This window comes from Mirounga angustirostris, unplaced genomic scaffold (assembly GCF_029215605.1).
Source record: "Mirounga angustirostris isolate CCGP_5_RB_7025 unplaced genomic scaffold, mMirAng1.0.hap1 SCAF_8, whole genome shotgun sequence".
Lineage (NCBI taxonomy): Eukaryota > Metazoa > Chordata > Mammalia > Carnivora > Phocidae > Mirounga > Mirounga angustirostris.
In genome coordinates, this window is record NW_026991716.1 from 125,074,218 (window position 1) to 125,094,646 (window position 20,429).

The 20,429-nt window shown below is 41.2% G+C and overlaps 1 protein-coding gene across 12 annotated transcripts in view; it reads left to right on the forward strand.

Moving 5' to 3' along the window:
• The window catches only part of UTRN (utrophin), a 496,097-nt gene extending 478,800 nt beyond the window's left edge, over nt 1-17,297 (forward strand). For 6 of the 12 annotated variants that reach the window (XM_054505586.2, XM_054505587.2, XM_054505584.2 and 3 more), the window contains 5 exons: nt 2,404-2,562; nt 2,943-3,183; nt 5,888-5,996; nt 7,432-7,524; nt 15,259-17,297. In XM_054505586.2, coding sequence (XP_054361561.2) covers nt 2,404-2,562; nt 2,943-3,183; nt 5,888-5,996; nt 7,432-7,524; nt 15,259-15,347 — 691 coding nt within the window. In that variant the 3' untranslated portion in view covers nt 15,348-17,297. Of the gene's footprint in view, nt 1-2,403; nt 2,563-2,942; nt 3,184-5,887; nt 5,997-7,431; nt 7,525-13,094; nt 13,118-15,258 lie in introns of all 12 variants that reach the window. The other 6 variants (XM_054505588.2, XM_045865681.3, XM_064596978.1 and 3 more) reach the window with 4 other exon arrangements.
• Nucleotides 17,298-20,429: the final 3,132 nt, after the last annotated feature.

A 20,429-nucleotide genomic window follows, 5' to 3' on the forward strand; every position in this document is an offset into this window, starting at 1 on the left:
CCCCTCACACACACACCCTTTCTGTCTGATTTAGCTACATGGGCAGCCCAGGGGCGTTTAAACGTGCCTCCCTGCAGTGCCGCTATGCCTGTTCTGTCCTCTTATCCTCATCCTTCCACAGTTAGGAGCAAGCATGCGATTCTTCTAGAGGCTCCTTTAATTTATTTTTCAGTGACACTGCATTTTCTCAGAAAGGTAATCAAAGGGTAGCTTATTTCAGTCTTTATCCCATCCATGGTCCTTATTTCCCATTTCTCACTGTGTGGAAAAGGTCCTACTCCTCTCCCCACTGAAGTTGATAGTAGAAGGACGGTGAGGTTCGATATCGATGTTTATATTGTGATCCTAACCAAAGTGCATGACCTTTATTTTTCTAAATGTCTGTCCACACACACTCTCTCCATATATACATTTAGAGAGAGGGAGAGGTTACCAATAAAGGAAGCAAAAGAAATGGATCAGCAGTTCATCTGAACCCTTGCTTCGGCAGGCATAACACTCATTTTGCTCCTTTGCTTCATCGTATCATTCTGATCTCAAGGCTCAGGACACACCTTTACTATGAGTTCACTAACTCTCAAACACAATTTCAAGTCCCCTTTTCATCACAGTAAACTGTGATCCCCCACAGGGTTGCATTTTCGGATTGGACTCCGAGGAATCAAAGGTCTTACCTCGTGTATCGAGTGTTGCTTGTCAGCTGCCGGGCACCAGTCCGAGGTCCCAGACGGCCATCACCGCTCCCCAGACTGTCTGGACCGCAGTAGGCTGTGCTCTGACCCTGTGCACAGATGAGGGCTCTAAGGGACACTTGCAGTCACATCACTGTCGGATGAGCTAGTACAGTTATGCCATAGCTCCATTTTATACCCTCAGAGCTGCTTACATGTTTTTCTGAAGCCCTATCCTGTAAACCCCCATAGATCCCAGGATTTGTTTTACCAAACCCTATGAAAGCAGACCAGGTCCGATCTGCTGAAGTCTTCATTCCACAGCTAGCGCCTCCAGCTGACTTGAGCCAGGGGTCTGTCCCTTGCACGATTACAGGGAGGTCTGACTGGATCTCCCTATAAAGGAAGAGAAGGGCTTCCAGGCATGCTGTTGAGCACTTCCTTCTCAAGAATGTACCAGTTTTGTCTCTCTCATTATGCTTCTGTTCCTGTCGAATCTAATGATTCGACCATGCAATTGATATGTCTAATTCATTAGACGAGTAGTTAGAAAAGTAGGAGAGTCTAAGTTAAGTACCTGTAGTTTCTTGTTTTAGTGCAAAATGATTGATCCTAGTGAGGACATGCTGATAATATCAAGTAAAAATATCTGCAGATATTTTATAAATATATCTACAGTTAGAATTTTTGCTATGTTATTTAAATGAAAGAATATGAGGATTATATTCTTCCATTCTGTGGGTTACAAAGCATTACAAAATGGCTTTCAACCAAATGCTAAAGCCAGTGAAATCAACTTAGGCCTTAGTCCATGTGGGCTGGTATAACACAGTATTAAAGGCTGGGCAGCTTAGAAACGACATTTATTTATCACAGTTTTGGAGGCTGGGAAGTTCAAGATCAAGGTCCTAGCAGATTTGGGGTCTGGTTAGAGCCCTCTTCTGGTTCACAGGTGGCTCTCTTCTTACTGTGTTTTCACGTGGCAGGGAGGGGGAGCCAGCTCTCTGGACTCTCTGTTCTAAGGGCACTCATCCTATTCATGAAGCTCCACCCCCATGACCTTAATCACCCCCTAACGGCCCCACCTCCAAGTACCATCACACTGGGATTTAGGCTTCCACATATGAATTGGGGGGGGGGGGTCTACTGTCTGGTTTAATTTTAATTAAGTCTTTTAATCTACTCATTTGGTATTCAATTGCTGATTTTGCCTAAAGTATCTTTTCTATTAACTGTATAAGTGGTGGACCTTCTTCGATACCTCTGCTGAGTAGAATCTCTCCTGAGGTTTGTGATACATACAGGTTAGTCTAAGGCAAAGCATGAAGTGTTGGTATGTGTAGTACACATACCTTTTAGATAAATATCTTCCTGGATTTTTTTTTTTTTTTTAAAGATTTTATTTATTTGACAGAGAGAGAGAAAACACAAGCAGGGGGAGTGGCAGGCAGAGGGAGAGGGAGAAGCAGACCCCCTGCTGAGCAGGGAGCCCGATGCGGGACTCGATCCCAGGACCCTGGGATCATGACCTGAGCCGAAGGCAGACGCTTAACCAGCTGAGCCATCCAGGCATCCCCTTCCTAGAAGTTTTAAAGGGACGTTAGAGGGACATTGAGCTTTAAGGCAGACGTGGCCCAGCCGCCATCCGCATCCTCATTGTTTCTACTTCCCTTGCAGCTGGAGGCATCGACCGCCAGACGTGCGCCTCAGTGTGTCCGTTTTGTCTCCCTAGGGAGGACGAGCATGCCCTCATCCAGCAATACTGTCAGGCGCTTGGAGGGGAGTCCCCAGTCAGCCAGCCCCAGAGCCCAGCTCAGATCCTGAAGTCGGTAGAACGGGAAGAACGTGGGGAACTGGAACGGATCATTGCCGACCTGGAGGAAGAACAAAGGTGCGCCTGACCTGGGAGAGGAAGCTATGTCCCCCTGGGCAGACTTCTGAAGGGAAATTCTTGAATAATACTTTCAAGATGATCCCTAGCCCTTCTCTTTTCAGAAGTGTTTTCTAAGAAATCCAGGTGGAGTCAAAGTTTTCGAGGAGGTTAACAAGCCGGGGCATGGGCTGCAGATCACACGTGTGAGGTTTCGCGGGTGACGTCTGTCAGAACACCTGCTTAAAGCTATAGTGTTGTTCGCGCTTACTCGTCTCACGGTTAATACATGTTTTTACCTAAAAAGAAAGGAGCCCGAGTTAAACCTGGAGCTCGTGGGCAGTTTCAGAGAGAAGACTATGCACGCAGTGGTGATTCCGGTTTTTCCTTTTCTGCATTAGAAACCTGCAGGTGGAATATGAGCAGCTGAAGGAGCAGCACCTGAGAAGGGGTCTCCCCATCGGGTCACCTCCAGACTCTGTTGTGTCTCCTCACCACACGTCTGAGGACTCGGAACTTATAGCAGAAGCAAAGCTCCTCAGGCAGCACAAAGGTCGGCTGGAGGCTAGGATGCAGATTTTAGAAGATCACAATAAGCAGCTGGAATCTCAACTCCACCGCCTTCGCCAGCTGCTGGAGCAGGTAGAGTGTGTGGAACTCGGGGTGGTGCCCACACCCCCTCCCAGCCCGTCCATCTCCCTGGGGGTGGGGGGTGGAGGTCCAGCATCAGCAGAGAGGCTCAGTGGCGCCTCTCACCTCCATGCTTAATTTAGACTCTTCTAATGGAAGCATCCCAACCCCCACTGGCTCCCAGAGTGTGTTTGCCCTACTTAAGGTGGAATTTCCCATTCTTCTGTAACACGGAAATCTGTCTCAGCTCTGAATACTTTAAGGGAAAAGACCCTGTAACATACATCTGCGTAAATTACATGTGGGACCGCTGTAGAGATTAAAGGGAAGGAAGCCACTGGAGCTCTGTATGCTAAAGCCTTTCTTCCAGGGAGCTGTTTTCGTGAAATTCAGTAACAGATGTTTATTAAGGTGCAGCTATCATTTCCTAACATCAGGCCAGTTTTATGGCAATTGCTTGCACACTTTCTTGACAATAAGAAATACAACTTACATTATGATGAATGCATACCTGTGTGATGAATACAACATAATAATTGCCATTATAAAGATCTGTTATTTTCTATTTTTTTTAACTTCCTTCCTTCCTTCTTTGCTCCCTCCCTTCTTTCCTGTCTTCCTTCCTTCCTCCCTTCTTCCCTTCCTTCCTCCCTCCCTTCCTTCCTCTCTTCCTTCCTGTGTATCTCTTTCGGTGTACCTCCCTCCCATTTTTCATCTCTTTTTCTTTTCTTTCTTTGTGCTGGTCAGCACCTACCAAATCAATTTTATAGCTCATCAGTGGATAATAGCCCACAATTTTGAAAAATACTCTTCTTTGGGATATGAAAGAAGCATCAGACAATTTTTGCCTTCTTCTTGCTTGCAGTCTTATTAGGGACCAAAACAAGATAGTACAATATACAACAAGATAGTATCGCACATAAAGGCAATACTATAGAGGACTAAGTACTTGATTACATCTAGCAGTTAAAGAATAGGAGTCTTGTCACAGAATTAGTCAGAAAGATGCCTTGGTAGCAGGTGCATATTGGGTAGAATCCCTACAGATGGGGCTAGACTTTCTCTTTCTTGAAGAATCCCTAACATCAACATTCATGTCATCTTTTGCCTTTTTCTCTGGCCTGTGCTGTGTGGGGCCCCAGGCAGTGAATAGGCAAGGCCTTTCTCCAGAAACGATTTCTCCAACCAAAGGCAGAAGCAACTTTTTCTCCAGTGATCTTCTCAAATGTCAGAAAACCATCTTGTCACAGTTGCTGTCAGTATCTTTTAACTTGTCAGAATCATTCAAAACAGTGTGATTTCTGCATTACCTACACATCAGGCCACAGATCTCGCCTTTCAACCATAAACTTTTCTGTATGTCTGTCACTGTTTCAGGATTTGCGTCAGGCTGTTTTGGGGAACGCTTACTTTGGGTCTCCAAACTATGCATCATTAGAAAACAGTAGTGCCCCTAGAGTGCCCCAAAGCCTGGCTTTCCCTAAGCCTTCTGGAATGTTTGAGTCTTCTCCGGTGCCACATCGTAAGCACTGTGAATTTGAAGTTTCTCCATGGTGCCTGTGTGAGGGATGAATTTTCTCTTGAAATCTCTGATTTAAAATATGAAATGTTATTGTTAACCTAGAGCAGCAATAGAATCTTTGCAGAAGGAAGCCGTGCTCGAAACCTTTATTTGCCATAGCCCGTTGGAGAGCTAACAGCTCTTCTGCTTCCCTGACTCCCCTCCCCTCCCCTGACTCTCTCCATCCCATTAGACAGAGCTGCCTAATGGCTCATGTGCCTTCATAATTGCACAGTAATGCTTTTAGAGATAGCTGATATCTAAATGGCTCGGTATATCCCAGACTGTGGACCTCTTATCTCTTCTTAATGATTTAGCATGAATGCCAGAAGTAGATGGAAAATTCACCTGACAGCAAAAACTGGCAAAACCACCAGACTTCAACTAATATAAATTTAATGGAAAAACCGGCATCAAAAACATTATAATTTCTGCATTCCCTGTAAAATGGATCACATTGTCTAATTTGAGCACATACTTGTCAATGTGTCAGGCACCATTTCCAAGCTTTGTGCAGAGTAGATTTACAAAGTGTTTGCTGTATGTCAGATTCTGTTCTAATCTCAATGGAAATACTAACTGATCAACCTCCTCACAAATTCCTTGGACACAGGCATTCTTTTTACCACCCCCAGTTTATAAATAAAAAATCCAAGGCATAGAAGGTTATAAAATTTGCTCAGAATTAGGTAGGTTCTGAGTGGTGGAATTTGAATTCAAGTACGTGAATCCAAAGTTGTGTCCTTACCTCTCCAGTGTTGCCTTTAAATATTGATTTAAATAAAGAAATGAGCTGATTTTGAAATTGGGTAAATTTATTGTATGAGAAGCCATGCTCCTTTTTTAAAGATGAATGAAACCTTTTTTAAATTCACTTGGTTGAGAATCATAGAAAAACTGAGGGATGAAGCTGACACTGATAAATAAATCTCACATTATAACCAACCGAGCTCTTCAAGGAGCCCAAAATGAAGGGGATGGACCATCAGTACTCAGGGGAAGTACTGGTGATCTACCAAACTGATGAAAACAGGTATTGTCTGTGGCCAAAGAACTCAGTGTGATTTAATTATCCATGGAGGTTAGACACAAAAATGTTTCCCTTAGCAGTTGTTTGAGTCCTTCCTCTGCTTTAACCTCTGAATGTGATTGCAGCCTGAATCTGATTCTCGAATCAACGGCGTCTCCCCCTGGGCTTCACCTCAGCAGTCTGCCCTGAGCGACTCGCTAGATCCCGACCCTGGCTCTCAATTCCACCAAGCAGGTTGGTGTCCCCAAGAGCTGGCTAACTCCCCCGCTCTGCTCTGAGCTTCACCGTTTGTCTTTCATTTTATTTTTTTTTTTAATTTTTAAAAAATATTTTAATTATTTATTTGACAGAGGGAGCTCAAGCAGGGATAGCGGCAGGCAGAGGGAGAGGGAGAAACAGACTCCCCACTGAGCAGGGAGCCCGATGTGGGGCTCGATCCCAGGACCCTGAGATTAGGACCCCAGCCGAAGGCAGCCGCTTAACCCACTGAGCCACCCAGGCGCCCCTGTCTTTCATTTTAAATAGCGTTCTTACTCACCAATGCCTTAGAGCATAAAGAAAGGAGTTTCATATTCTCTTTGTGCTTAGCTGCATACAAAGACATTTTAACAACACCCAAAAAGCAAACATTTTAGAATATTCATCTATAATATATTTGCTTATATAATGTGTAGTAGTGGATTGAGTTTTGGCAAAAGATGAAAAAAGTGCTCTTTTCTTTTGGGATGAGCAACAATTTATTTTTTGCTTTGCCCTCAGAATGATTCTTTTTTTTTTTTTAATATATTTTCTGTCTCTAAAACTTATATTAGTACATATTCAGAATATAATCCTAAAGTATATTATACCAAGCATGGTTTTCTCTGCCCAGGTCTGGGAACTGAATATTCTGCTTTTTCCATGCTAGTCCCTATAGACATTGCCACCCATCTGAGGCCAAGGTCTCACCCAGCCTGTTGTTGGTGACAAAGGGGCTTGTCACTGCTGTTAGGAAGGGCTCTGTCAACTGGCATTCAGGAATGACATTTTATTACTGATGAAATTTAAGTTGTAAAATTCTACTGAGGACCACATATTTTAACCAAATTAATATGTTTATAAGATATCTTTTGCTACATTAGTCAGAAGAAAACCAAAAATATTAATGTTATTTTAATTGTTTTAAGTAAGTGAATTATTTTACTATTTATTGGTTATAGAATAAAAACCATCAAAGTGAAAAGTATCTTCTCAAACACCTCTAGATTTGTGGCAGCGTAAGCTAGCCCACGCCAGAATCTCCAAGAAGAAAGAAGGAAGGAAAAAGAAACTGAGAGGTTTTTTTTTATATGAAAAAACACCTAGAATGCAAAGTAATGGAATTCCATCTAATACATTAAAATAATACAACCGCATTACTTATTTTTCACTCATAAATGTTCCCCTGGCACATGGAATCTTCCAACAGAAACATCTAAATACATTTTATTGATATGAAATTCTATTACCAACAAATTGATACAAACATGGTTTTGGTATTATTCCCTAAAATTGTTGTTTTCAAGGAGAATGATTTTCACGTTGATGTTTAGAGGCCAGGATTAGTATTTTCTCCCGATGTTGGGTTTTGGTGAAAGGCTGGGACCATCCTTTCAAAACCGTCTGTTGTTCTTCTTCTCTGCTGTCACAGCAGCGGAGGACCTGCTGTCTCCCCCACATGACACCAGCACAGACCTCACGGAGTTTATGGAGCAGATCACCAGTACTTTTCCATCTTGCTGCCGTGAGTATGAAGGATCCCCACACCACCACGACGCTGTTCCCTTCCAGGTCTTTTATCTTGCTTGGGGCCCTTTGTCTTCTTTGGTAAGAGAGCAAAAACCAATAGGAGAAACAGGATTGAATATTATGAGAGACGATGGACTCTGAGAAACAAACTGAGGGTTCTAGAGGCGAGGGGTGTGGGAGGATGGGTTAGCCTGGTGATGGGTATTAAAGAGGGCACGTTCTGCATGGAGCACTGGGTGTTATGCACAAACAATGAATCATGGAACACTACATCAAAAACTAATGATGTAATGTATGGGGATTAACATAACAATAAAAAATTTTAAAAAAAAAGAATGGGTATTTTAATAAAAATGACAATTTAACATTTAAAAAACAAAAGAAAGAAAGAAATCAAACATTCTACATGTCCACAAAGCAAATGAAGCTCAGCCGAGATACCATCCCGTCCCTGGGCATCAGTGAGAGTCCGGCTCCTTGAGAGGTTTCATTGTGCCTGATGGATGGTAACGTGAAGGCAAACGAGACAAGCCCCTTTGTAAGAAGTTTCCTGTCCAGGGCAAACTCTAGTAAGAAATGTGTTATTACTTCAAAAAAGAGCTTTTAGCAGCACACCAAACAAAGCATGAAAATAACCTTTTCTGATGTAATTCCCTATCTTTTTTTTTTTAAAGATTTTATTTTTAAGTCATCTCTACACCCAACGTGGGGCCCGAACCCACAACCCCGAGATCAGGAGTCGCAGGTTCCAGACTAAGCCAGCCAGGCACCCCCACTCTCTTTGCTTCAGACGTTGTTCGCTGATGTCATCAGATTCAGTTCCGGAAGGGGATTACTTTCAGATTTTTTTTTCTCTTTTATTTTCTTTCTTCTGGTTTCTTTCCTCATGGAATCAAACAGTCACTGCATAAAGGCCAAATAACTGAAGGCATCACAGATTATGACCCTGTGACTTTTCCATATGAACTACCAAGAGCCAGAAAATAATCAAATGAAAGCAGTCCAAATCCCAGAGGAAATTACATAATGTTACTTACTGATTTTTTTTCCCCAAACTTTTTGACTTCAGTCTCTTGTCACCTCACAGAGAGCTCTCACCAGAATAACTTGTGCTATTTCAAACAGAAGCTGCTTACTTGCCTGCATGCACACCACTTGATGCTGCAGGTTATTTTAAATAATCTTTTAAAGAACTCGGAATATATTATTTATAATTTTTAGGGTGGTTTCCTCCCAAATTGATTTTTAAATCTAGACAGCCACTAAATTAAGGTTTTAGTATGTACATATACTATGCATTATGTATGGTAGTACATATATGAAACAGCTTCTCCTATCACCCTTTTCCATCCTGTCCTCAGAAAATACCATCCAAAGTTATGAAGAAAGGCATTACCAGGAAGGTAGTTAAATAAGATATATTGACTTCATTTAAAAATATGCTTCAACTGGGCGCCTGGGTGGCTCAGTCGTTAAACGTCTGCCTTCAGCTCAGGTCATGATCCCAGGGTCCTGGGATCGAGCCCCGCATCGGGCTCCCTGCTCGACGGGAAGCCTGCTTCTCCCTCTCCCACTCCCCCAGCTTGTGTTCCCTCTCTCGCTGTCTCTCTCTCTGTCAAATAAATAAATAAAATCTTAAAAAAAAAAAAAATATGCTTCAACTTATACAACTCTACAGTTTATAAAAATGCCATCATTAGCAGGGAGTGGAAATAGCTATTTGAAATATAGTCTTCCCTGAATTTTCAGAAGTATTTGCCTAAAGGACATAGTACAGTTTCCACAAGCACATAAATATATTTACATTTGGGAATGTGTCATTTTCCATTTATCTGTGATTATACTCCTCCAAGTTTCCTGAACTGTACTTACCATATGTGAGTCCCCACACTCACTCCCCAAGAAACACGTGCCCACATGTGCAAATGTGTGTGCACACACACGCACTTTTTTGGCCCCTAGAGTCTCACAAAGGCTGGAGAGGGTCAGTTGAAGCCCATATGCTGTCAGATCATTGCATCTGTGCTAGGCTCTCTAATAGCCTCATGGATGAGCAGGTTACATCTTTGATACTAAGATTGGATTTTCTAGAGATTTTGATTCTGAGTCGTGTGTTGCTTAATAGCTAGATAAGAACTCATCATAGTCACCATAAAACCTAGAATTTCAAGATTGTATTTCTAAATGGAATTACTTTTTAGTTCAGCTTAAATCCAAATACATTAATAATTAGTTAAGAACAAATTCTATAAATCAAAGCCTGTTTAGAAGTTTGCATTTAAATGTCATGATGGACATGTTCAATTTGAAAGTCATTTGGCAGTGAGAGTTAGGATAGGAAGTATGTTTAATTAAATGCTCTACAGTGACTATAGGTGTGTAGTTTCAATATTAACATTTTTATATTAAAAACTCATGATGTATATTTTTTTAAAGTTTGTCATAAAGCAGTGACTCTTAAATCTTTTCCATAGTATATTCTTATATCTAGATATTATAAAAGACTAATCTGTCTTATTTTAGAAGAGAATGTAATTAAACACAAATAATAATCACAAGAATAAGGCAAAAATGAGTGAAAAAAGGAGATGAGTATGTTCATCTCATTTTATGGCCTCCCTTAAAGATAAATATAACATTCCTATTGGTTGGAATCTCATTAACGATTAACAGATATCATTGGTCCCTGAGAAGAGTGTATACCTTCAGTGGGACCTACACGACAGGTTAAACTCCCACTTTGCCTGGTGCCCTCGCTACTCATGCCCTTTTGGGTTGTGAAGGTGGGTTGTGGAGCCCTAAGGTTCCTTCATGGGACACTGGCCCCATGTTCTCCTAGTCTTAAGTTGGTACATTCACAAATATTTAAGATTAATTATAATTTTCCGTGCATGAGAATTACTAGTCATGTGTTATTTTGAAGAGTTCAAGTATATCCCATGTAAGAAATGATGATGACTGGTGTCTTTTAGAGTCCTCTGAATTTTACATCTTATTATTTTTGATTTCTGAAGTTCTGCTATTTGGCTTTAGTCTGCTCTTTTTCATATTTATATTCTATATTTTGCTTTGATAATATAAAAATCTCCAAGGTAAGAACAGTTTTCCCTAGAAATAAAGGGTGAATTTACTTATTTATAAAATTGATACATATTTTTTAAATTACATCGAAAGTAATTAAACCTTTTAAAAATTGATGCAGAACAGAAATAGCACCTGACTTAGACTTTGTGCCCAATACATGTTTCTGAATTGAATGAATGAATGATTACATTTTCTAACCAGGAAGGCTTAATTGGTAAAGTTTCCCTAGGTAATACATAGAGGTTTTTAGGCTTCATTTGCTTTGTTGCCCCTTTTAAGTTGCTCAGCTAGCAAATCTTTTAATAAACCTTTGCATTCCCAAAGCTTCCTGACCACCTTTAGAGGATTTTTTAAGCAAATCGGATTGGCCCTCTCCCAATGCCAAACCAATCCCTTGAGCCCCTGTTACTAATGAGAACTTTAAAACTGCTTGTCACCAGCATTCAGTGAATTGATCTGCATGTTAATCTTGACTTTTGATCCTTTGTGGATTAAAAATTAGCATGGTCACAAGTGAATTTACACTCCTGGCGATCCTGGAATTAAAACGAAACTGTATTCATAAATGCTAATTGCATGAATTGCCTAATTAAGCGTGGCATTTTTTTTTTCTGAGTCTGTATACTGTAGCACATAACACTTTAGAATTTCTGTCTCAAATTATCCCAGATGTTCCTGATCACATCCTTGAATTGTGGCCTTTTAAAGTCTTCTTTTAATTATTTACATTAAGTTTCAGAGCAGAGAGGAAAGTATTTTCATCTTTTCTTGACAAGGCGTTAATGAAGGGAATTTCATTGTGGTGCCCATTAACTAATATACATACTAAAATTTTCACTGCTTGCTGTAACATTTCTTTTTATGTAAATTCCTCTCAGTTTTTTCATTTATGTCATCCAAATATACAGGATCCTAGGACTGAATATTTTTGGCTGACAGACCGTTAAAGGCTTTTAAAATTATTTTTTATCTACAGGCATATTTTCGCTGTGAATTGCCCATGTTTATTAAACTTGAGTGACATTCATCATAAACTCAAAACCTACTAAAATGCAAGGATTTCCTGGTTTCTTTTAGAAATAGGTGTGTGCGGTTTGTTCAGGGGAGTTATCATAGCCTTTTATTTGATAAAAAGCTGTAGGGTTAGGGGCGCCTGGGTGGCTCAGTTGGTTAAGTGTCCAACTCTTTCCTGAGCTCAGCTCAGGTCCCGATCTCAGGGTCATGAGTTCAAGCCCCGCGTTGGGCTCCACACTGGGTGTGGAGTCTACTTAAAATAAAATTAAATAGATAAATAGCTATAGGGTTAATGATGCTGATTTGGAGCAACATGGATTTGCTTTCTGGTTGGGGTTGGCTGTTTGTTATGCAGAAGAGAAGTGTAGGTGTCTGTGGTGTACTTAATCCTAAGGCAACGGAGCGCTCCCTCCGTGTAGCTCAGTGGGAAGGACAGCCACTCTTGTGTTTTCCTGCTGTAACTTGTGTATCTGGTAGGAATAGGCTGGATTTTAGCCTCATTCTTCCCCCAGGTATGGTGGGGGCTCACACTTTCCCTCCTGGCATCATAAAGTTGCCCTTCTTGTTTACTCTGTTTTTCTCACAAAGCACCCACTGCGTGGTCATGGAGCTCTCATTTCTTTCCCCTCAGCACAAAAAAATGAGAGATGGAAGGAATGCAACATGATAGATGATTAGGGGCAATTCTTATTTGACCCAGAACAGATGTTACCATCCGGGGGGGTGGGGAGCAGAACATCCCCTGACCCAGCTGCCTGTGCCCACCCTCACAATGCCCACCCGATCAATTCTGCTGACCACGCTTTCTGTAACCAGGAAGGAATGGAGCTGCTCAGCTGCAAAGGCAAATCTGTCACCATAGTCCACCTTCTCCAGCTGGGCCCCTCCAAGGCACAGTGATTAGCCTAAGTGCTCACCAGACAACCGAGGGTGCGGCCAGCGCTTTGTTGGAGGCAAACACATTGCCACCAGTTTCCTAGGCCTTTGGGGCCAGGGTGAGCCAAGATAGGCAGAAACTGAAGACGCATGCCTCTTCATTTCCCTTGTCACCTGTTAGTCAGAATTTGTGCTGTTCAGCAAACTGTGCAGAACTTGCTCTGTTCAGAGACATAAACCAAATATATGGCATGATTTCAATAGGAAATTTTGAGATTTTTTTTTCAAAACTAATTATTCACTGATGCTTTGGTGTGTACTTATTTGAGAGAGCCAGCATGTGTTTTGCATATTTTGGTAGAAGTTTTATATCTTAAAGGACATAGAATATGAGAAACTAGGGAAAAGAAACTAGTCTAGCCAAAAAAAAAAAAAAAAGAAAAGAAAAACCAAAACCTGTTTCTTATTTTCTTATTAGCACCCATTTAACAGCTGGGAGCTGGGTACACCCCCAGTTTTGCATGCCCCAGATGGGGAGTCAGCAAGGCGACCAGAGGGCCTTCAAGTGATTTCTGTTTTTTTCTCTTTCAGCCAATCTCCCCAGCAGGCCACAGGTAAGAGTTAACGGGGTTGACTGGCTCAGGGGTTGTTGATCACAACCTAGAGTAAGCAGATGAGCTGCTTTTGATTTTAGTGCTAGACGTTATTCCCCATGTAAATTAGCAAACTTGCTTGACATTTAAATGTTAGTTAATTCTGTCAGTCCGGGGAGGGGAAACCCCTCTCAAGCCAGTTCTTCCAGAAGCCCCAGAACACCAACCACCTGATCCTTTGTGTTCCAACACTTTTCACTGGCCCCATGTGTACTGTGCAAAGCCACTCTGGGTAGATCTGGCTGACCCCTGTTCTCCCAGATTTGTACTTAGGGCGGCTATCACAGAACATTGACCTAAAAATAGTGACTGCAGCGGTACCCAAAGTGGTTTTGTTACTTTGAGGGGGCAGACGTGTTGATTTTTCTTTTAGAAGTTTGCTGAGGAGGCGAGAGGAGGGATTTACCGAGAACGGTCGGCAGCCATACCTTTATACCCGGAGGTGTTTTCCTTATCAGGAACGCTCAGGGCTAAGGAGCCGCAAGACCACAGCCCATCTTTGGAGAACATTTTCTTTCCTGAACTTGTTTATGAATCTTTAACCTTCTGATGTTGTCATTGTCTTAATGGCAAGAGGGTCTGGGGTCTTCATGAGAAACACAGACAAGTAGTCTTTAGAACCCGGAGGGAAGAAAAGGAAATCTCAAGTCGGTCAGCAGGTGTGAGGTGAGAGCTCAGTGAGGAACAGTCTTCTGATTGCTTGTGTTGTCTCAGTGAATTGGAAGCCAGGGCTTCAGCAGAGGGTGAGGATGGGAGGAGGTATCCTAGGTGTGAGAAGAGAGTGGACGATGTGCCCTCGCTGCTTGGAGATCAGGAGATCATGGACAGGGAGGTAGTGTGATGACGAGGCAGCATTCAGCATGACTTCTGGTGCCTGCCTATGAACTTAATGTGAGGCTATCTGCAAGGCTGTGTGTTATCTCCTGGCCACATTCAAGTTCATAAGCACAGGCACCAGAGTCGGCGGAGTGTGGCATTTAACCAGAGTTGAAGTCATGGTTTGGCTGAGAGAGTGCAACAATTCAAGGGAAGAGGCAGATAATGCTGCCCCTGCTGATAATGGTTGAACCAGGCATCTAAACTTGGAGGGAAAGAAGTGATGACATTTTAGGTGCTGGAGACAGAAAAAATGGCGGGAGGAGCAATGGATTGTGGTAGCAAAGGGTGGATGGAGTTGGGGTCCTAATGGAAGTAAGTGGTAAAGTATGGGTAGTTGTCAGAAGGAAGGATGATTGTAAATTGAAGTGGTGGAGGGGTTGAGGTATTGGTGATGGTCCATTTGGAAGTTTGCGTGGCTGACAAGGGTGGAGGACAGGTTCACTGGAGGAGAGGAGCTCGAGGAACTGAGAGGCCAGATTTTTGGAAGAATCGTCTATGTGCGTATTGAAATCACTAAGATTTAAACATAGTTTTAGCTTGATGACAGTGAGCCATTCTTCAAAAGTAAGGGAACATGACCCAAGGGGTCAGAAGATGACTGTAGAGTGGGTGGTATAGTCTGATGGCATGAGATTCAAAGTTGAGTGGGGAGAGAGAGAGAAAGGCCTGAAAAAACATAGTGTGGACCTAGAAAGCAGTTATCCAAAATATATGAAGGGTATAGGAGATAAACAGTTATATGTGAGAAGGTTGTGGAGGAAGCTGGCTTCAGAGGAGATCCAGGTATTGATTAGAGCAAGCAGCTGTAGGATGCAGATAAGAACTGAAGGATGTAGACTTTGATGATGATGGATCCAGCTGTTTGACATTCTCTTTAAAAGATTGGTGCCACTCCCCTGAGTGTGGCCCAGATTTAGATCTTCTCTGGCCTATGTACATTGGCCCTGGTTTCCAGCCTGGGCAAGAGAAAAGTCTTCCAAACGTCCTCTCTGTTGGCTGCAGTGATAATAAGCAAACTAGATGCCTTCAGCATGAAAGAGAAAGACCTCATCCTGGGGAGCAAAAGCCACAGGGCAGTAGAGGGTCCCCTTCAGACACAGCAAAATGGAATTTGACTTGTTCTGAAAGAAGCACTTTTATTTCTCAGAAGAGTTGACAGGTCCCTCCTACCTGGAATGTTCTATGTAAATGTTGTTCTGACAGGACTGTTCCCCTTCCTGCAGGCAATGTGAAGTATCCATCAAGCCAACCGACATTTCCTGACTTCCAGTATTGCCCTTTTCAGCAAATGCCAATTCCAAGTTCCATTTAATTAGAAGCTCCATGGCTCTTTGAAACATGCTGTTGAGCGCTGACTGTGTGTTCTACTGAAGGAGTAAACACTGACTATCCAAAGAGAAAAGGATATTTTGTTTTTATAATAATCATATATTATTGTTTATTGTCTTCTTCTTCCCTTTCTATGCAACTGTAAATTAATGAACAGAGTGGTATTTGGAAACAGTAATACATTTGTCACTGATTTGTATACTGTATACAGCATTGGGAAAGTGGGTGGGGGCTTTCTAATATGATACCGTCTTTTTAATAACCATGACAAAAATCACATAAGAATTAGAAAACAATGTTACATTTTTACATTCCTTCATATTAACCTTGTACTATAACTTCATTTATTTTTTCCACTCTTTTACCATTATGTTTTGGTTATTTATAATTCATCAGCCCCATGACCAAATAGATGTCCTTGTATTTGTTTCCATGATTTGGCCAAATTATTAAGTTCATGTATTTCAGTCAAATATTTATGTATATGAATTGGGCTATATCTCTGTGTATACTGCTTAACTTTGTTTGACATCATGCACTTCAGTTCTTTAGTGGCCACTTGGTAAAGCACAGTAAAAGTCCTGCGGGGCCTACCTGACATTCCCATTAGGATTTCTTTCCTGCATTTATTTCCCTGCTCTACGTAAGTAGGTCTTGATTTCTTTATTTCATGTCCCAATCTATATGATAGAGGAGACTCAAAGCCGATTATAATCATCTCAAAGATCATTTCACCAAAGGTTACCCATTTAAGTCTAGTTTCATTTTGACATAGAAACAAAACGTGGGATAACGTTTCCTTAGTTGCAAAGTTTTGATTTTCATCATTAAATACACAGCAGGCCTTTACTTAATTGTGCTACCAGGACACATCTTTGTCTTTAATTCCCTTGAAGAGAATTTTATTTTTGTTTATGTATACGCAAGCCATTTGTAATTCTTGAAATTCCCAGTCGTTTTCTTTCTGACGGCAGACACAAATTTAATGCATGTTTCATGTTACCTTTTGGGTAAAGGATTACATTTTTTATTACTTTTCATTTGATCAATATATTTGGAAAGGATGTTTATCAAAAGCCTATATCACTGTTTCCAGAGAGGAATGAAATTAATACTTAGATGGTGGAACCCCTGCCTGTACCTTTGAGTACATTCAGTTGGATGTTTGCTTCAGCTTCTGATTTAACATTTAATTGATTCAGTTGAAACATGTTACGTAATCACCAAATGTAGAGAAAACCAAAAAAAAAAAAAAAAAGTGAAAATAATGTGTTTTGATTCAAGCATACGTGCATTTAAAACATCAGGACATTTTAACTTTGGGTTCTCTTGACCTGGGATTTGGCCAGAAGGAGGCTTAAAGTTAGAAATTGCTATTCTTTTAGAATAGGTTGGGTGGGTTGGGGGGCAAGGGTGTCTATTTGCAGCATAGATATTTTGAGAAGAAAATTGTTTTATATAAGAGGAAAGCCATGACCACCTTTCTACCTCAGATCCATCTTCATCCATTGTGTTGGAAATAGCTTTATGCCGCTGCAGTCTGCAAGATCTAGAGCTTTTATCGGGCCACATCAAACCCAAGAAAAGCACCTATTTAAAGAAAAAAAAAAAACTTTCCCTGAACTCTGAACTACAAGTTGTAGATTTGGTGTCTTCCTTGTTCTTACTTTGAAAAAAATATGTATTCATTTTTTTTCTGCTTGTAATTGTGTGCAACAAGTCTTCTCTCTGCTATTAAGGAAAAGCTACAGAAAACACTACATTATAACCTTCTAAGTAATAATAAATAAAAAAAATATATCACAGTAACAACAAGGGGAAATAAGTATGCAGTTCTTTTGAAATATGTGGTAAAGAACTAATCATAGACTATCATCTACTCTGGTTACATGTTGTATTTTTCATCCTGAATAAAAGTAATTTTAACACAAGATGACTTTGATATTCTTCAGCTGTGTTCATTGATAGACTCTGAGCTTTGAGTGTACATTTATGAAAATAAAATATAAAAAGAGCCTGTATACTGATAAATCTGCACGTTTTCCTCTACTTCCTCTCATACCCACTAATACATCGTTCCTCTTGTTCTCATTGTCTCATTCTTTCTCTGTGTTGCTCTCTTCTCTCCTATTTATATAATTCTCAATTTCCTTTACAAATAGAAAGCTCATAGATAGGGAAAAAATAATGTTGGATGTTAAAAACATGTACGTGAAGCCCTATTGGGCTTCTGTTTTAGTAACTTAGGTGCTGTCGGTATTTACTTGATTACTCTTCCAAATCCACTTTTAGCCTCATGCCCTTAAATAATGTGCTCTTTACATGTGCACTGAATTTTAACCATTCTGGTAGTGGGTTTAATCCCTTCCTGAAGCCATCCCATGGGAAATAGTGCTGAGAATTGTATTACTTGATTCTAAAAGTAAAAGCTCTCTATGACATAGAAAAATCCCCAAACATGTAATTTGTTAAAATAAAATGAATATATTCTAATGAATATACATTTCAAACATCTTGTCTACCCCAAAGTAATATTCACATTAAATATTCCTAAGGAAACAATTGTTGAGTTCCAGTGACCTCTTGAGTAGGTACTTGAAAATGGAAATGAGAACAGAAGAAAACGTTTTGTTTTTACACTAAACCTCAGCTTGTTACCTCTATCATTGAAATTAAGTGAATATTTTTTTAAAAGGGTTTATTTATTTGAGAGAGAGAGCACATGAGCCGGGGCGGGGGGGGGGGGGTGCGGTGGGGAGAGGCAGAGAATCTCAAGCAGACTCCCCCCCTGAGCAGGAAGCCCGAAGCAGGGCTTGATCTCACGACCCTGAGATCATGACCTGAGCGGAAACCAAGAATTGGATGCTCAACCGACTGAGCCACCCAGTTGCCCCTATATGTACATTTTTAAAGAATGTAGTTTGCTCTTGGATTTCTCCCCACCCACTCGCCTAATCAACTGTTTCAGTCAACTTTTTCAGAGGCCTTTCTGAATTCATTAGTTGAAAATTTAATGTAAATACAGTAAGACACCACTAACTCCACACCGCTCAGCACTATAGGTAGAATCCAAAAACCTCATCGCCGTACAAAATCAGCTAGTGGTTTGGTGAGGTTCAGGAAATGATAGGAGTGAGCCCTTGAAGGAGGCCAAGAGCCAGTCCCAATCATGCTATGTCCGCTCCCTGGGGTAGGAGTTTTCTGTTGGCACGATAATCGGTATGGCAACGAGAAAACCTCAGTGAGAAGCATGTCTTTAGCTCATGGGATGTGAGGTTTGGCTGATCTCGGCAGGACCCCTCTGCTCACAGTTGGACTTGCCTGGATGTCTCGGGTTGACTGGCTGTTGAGAGGTGTGGGATGGCCAGACTGGATGGTTCTTTCACTCACTAGGGAGCTAACTGGGTATGGTCTCCTACACTGGCCCACGCTGGGGGTGCGAATGGAGGGCTTTGCTGAGAACTGGCACACCACCCATTCTACTAAATCCTGTTGTCAAAGCCAATGGCAAGGCTAGGTATGGAGACTCGATCCCACCTCTTTTATGAGAGCAACTGCAAAGTCACGGTAGGGTGTGGTGTAGAGAGGGGCCATCAGGTTTCACGGTATGAACTTGGAGAGCGGTAAAGCAGGGCACTTAGGCCAAAACACCACAAAGTGTTCATTTCCTTGGGCATTATGTCCACTGTCTCAATGGAATGGGAAAGGGGTGGACTTTTATAAGGCATTCTTTGAAAACAAAGGTCAAGATCACTCCCTCCTCCCCAGGCTACCAATCCAATTTCATAAAGAGACACAAGTAGGAAAATTTGGCATGTCTCTGCCCAAAACTCTATGAGTGGGAGGAGACCTCAGGACTGATACTAAACTTAGAAAAATAAAAAATAAAAACAAAGAAAGCAGAAAACTAGATGAAAAATGGAATAGAAGGGATATTGTTTTAAACGGCTCAGGTTTGTTCAAACTGAATTATTAATTTTTAGTTGGAAGGACACACAATACATAGGAGGTTCTTCGCTTTGACCAAATGAGTAGACACATGTGATACTGTGTCCCTGCCAAGCATTTGTTGAGAAGCATGCAATTTATTTGCACTTACTATAAAGTTAACCAACCTGGCACTAATCTCTCATTTTGAAGGCATTCCAACTGGTGGCATAGTTTCATATTTTTGAATACTTGCAGGTATGCTCTGCTTTGATAGTCTTTTATAGACAGCTTATTTTTTGGGTACTCTTTGGAGTTTTGTATGTGGGTAATTAGGAAAAATTAATTGACAGTTTGCCCTCAGCCTAGCTCTGTCCTCTTCCAGAAAGCACAAATGTTGAATTTGTAATTAAATGAGATGAGTTCCAGGCTGCCATGGGATGTAATTACAATTAGTTCCTGATACTACTTTTTTTAGCCCACTTTTCAAAAGTATTAAAGTAGTGATTTTTAAATTTTTACTTCAATTATTTTTTTAATTTGCATAAAATAAAATGACATTATAAAACTGTTGGAAAGAATTGAGTCGTTCTAGTGTAAATCTGACCCAACTGAGCCCATCAAAATCTAGAACAGTCTGATTATTATACCCTGTGAATCTCGTGAGCCCTGTTTACTGCTCGGCAAATTGCGGACAGCAAGCGGGGATGTCTAGGGGTACGCTTTCGAAAGCTCCCCTTACCCCACATGATCCTCCTGTATCCCGTTCTCTCCTCACTCCCACCCCCACCAAGCAGTTTTTCTTGTCAGTGATGCCTAAAATAAGGTGCTGCTGAGTGTAAAACAAAAAGCAGGCTGGATACTATCTCCCCAAAATGTCAATGATGAGTTAATAAAATGAAAAAGGTAAAGAGGAATCTTAGGATTAACCATGGATCAAAATTTTGCCTTGGCTTGAAATTTAGTGGCTATAACTGCATTGAACACAAAACCTCCATGAGCCTGGGATGTGTGAGGAGGGGCTGCTCAAGTTGGCAAAGACAGAATGCGGGAATGAATCCCTGCACTGGGGAGTTCCTAATCTGGTGGTAAGCCCCATATATAAGCAAGTCGTTACAATAGTAGTAACGGGAGCTGG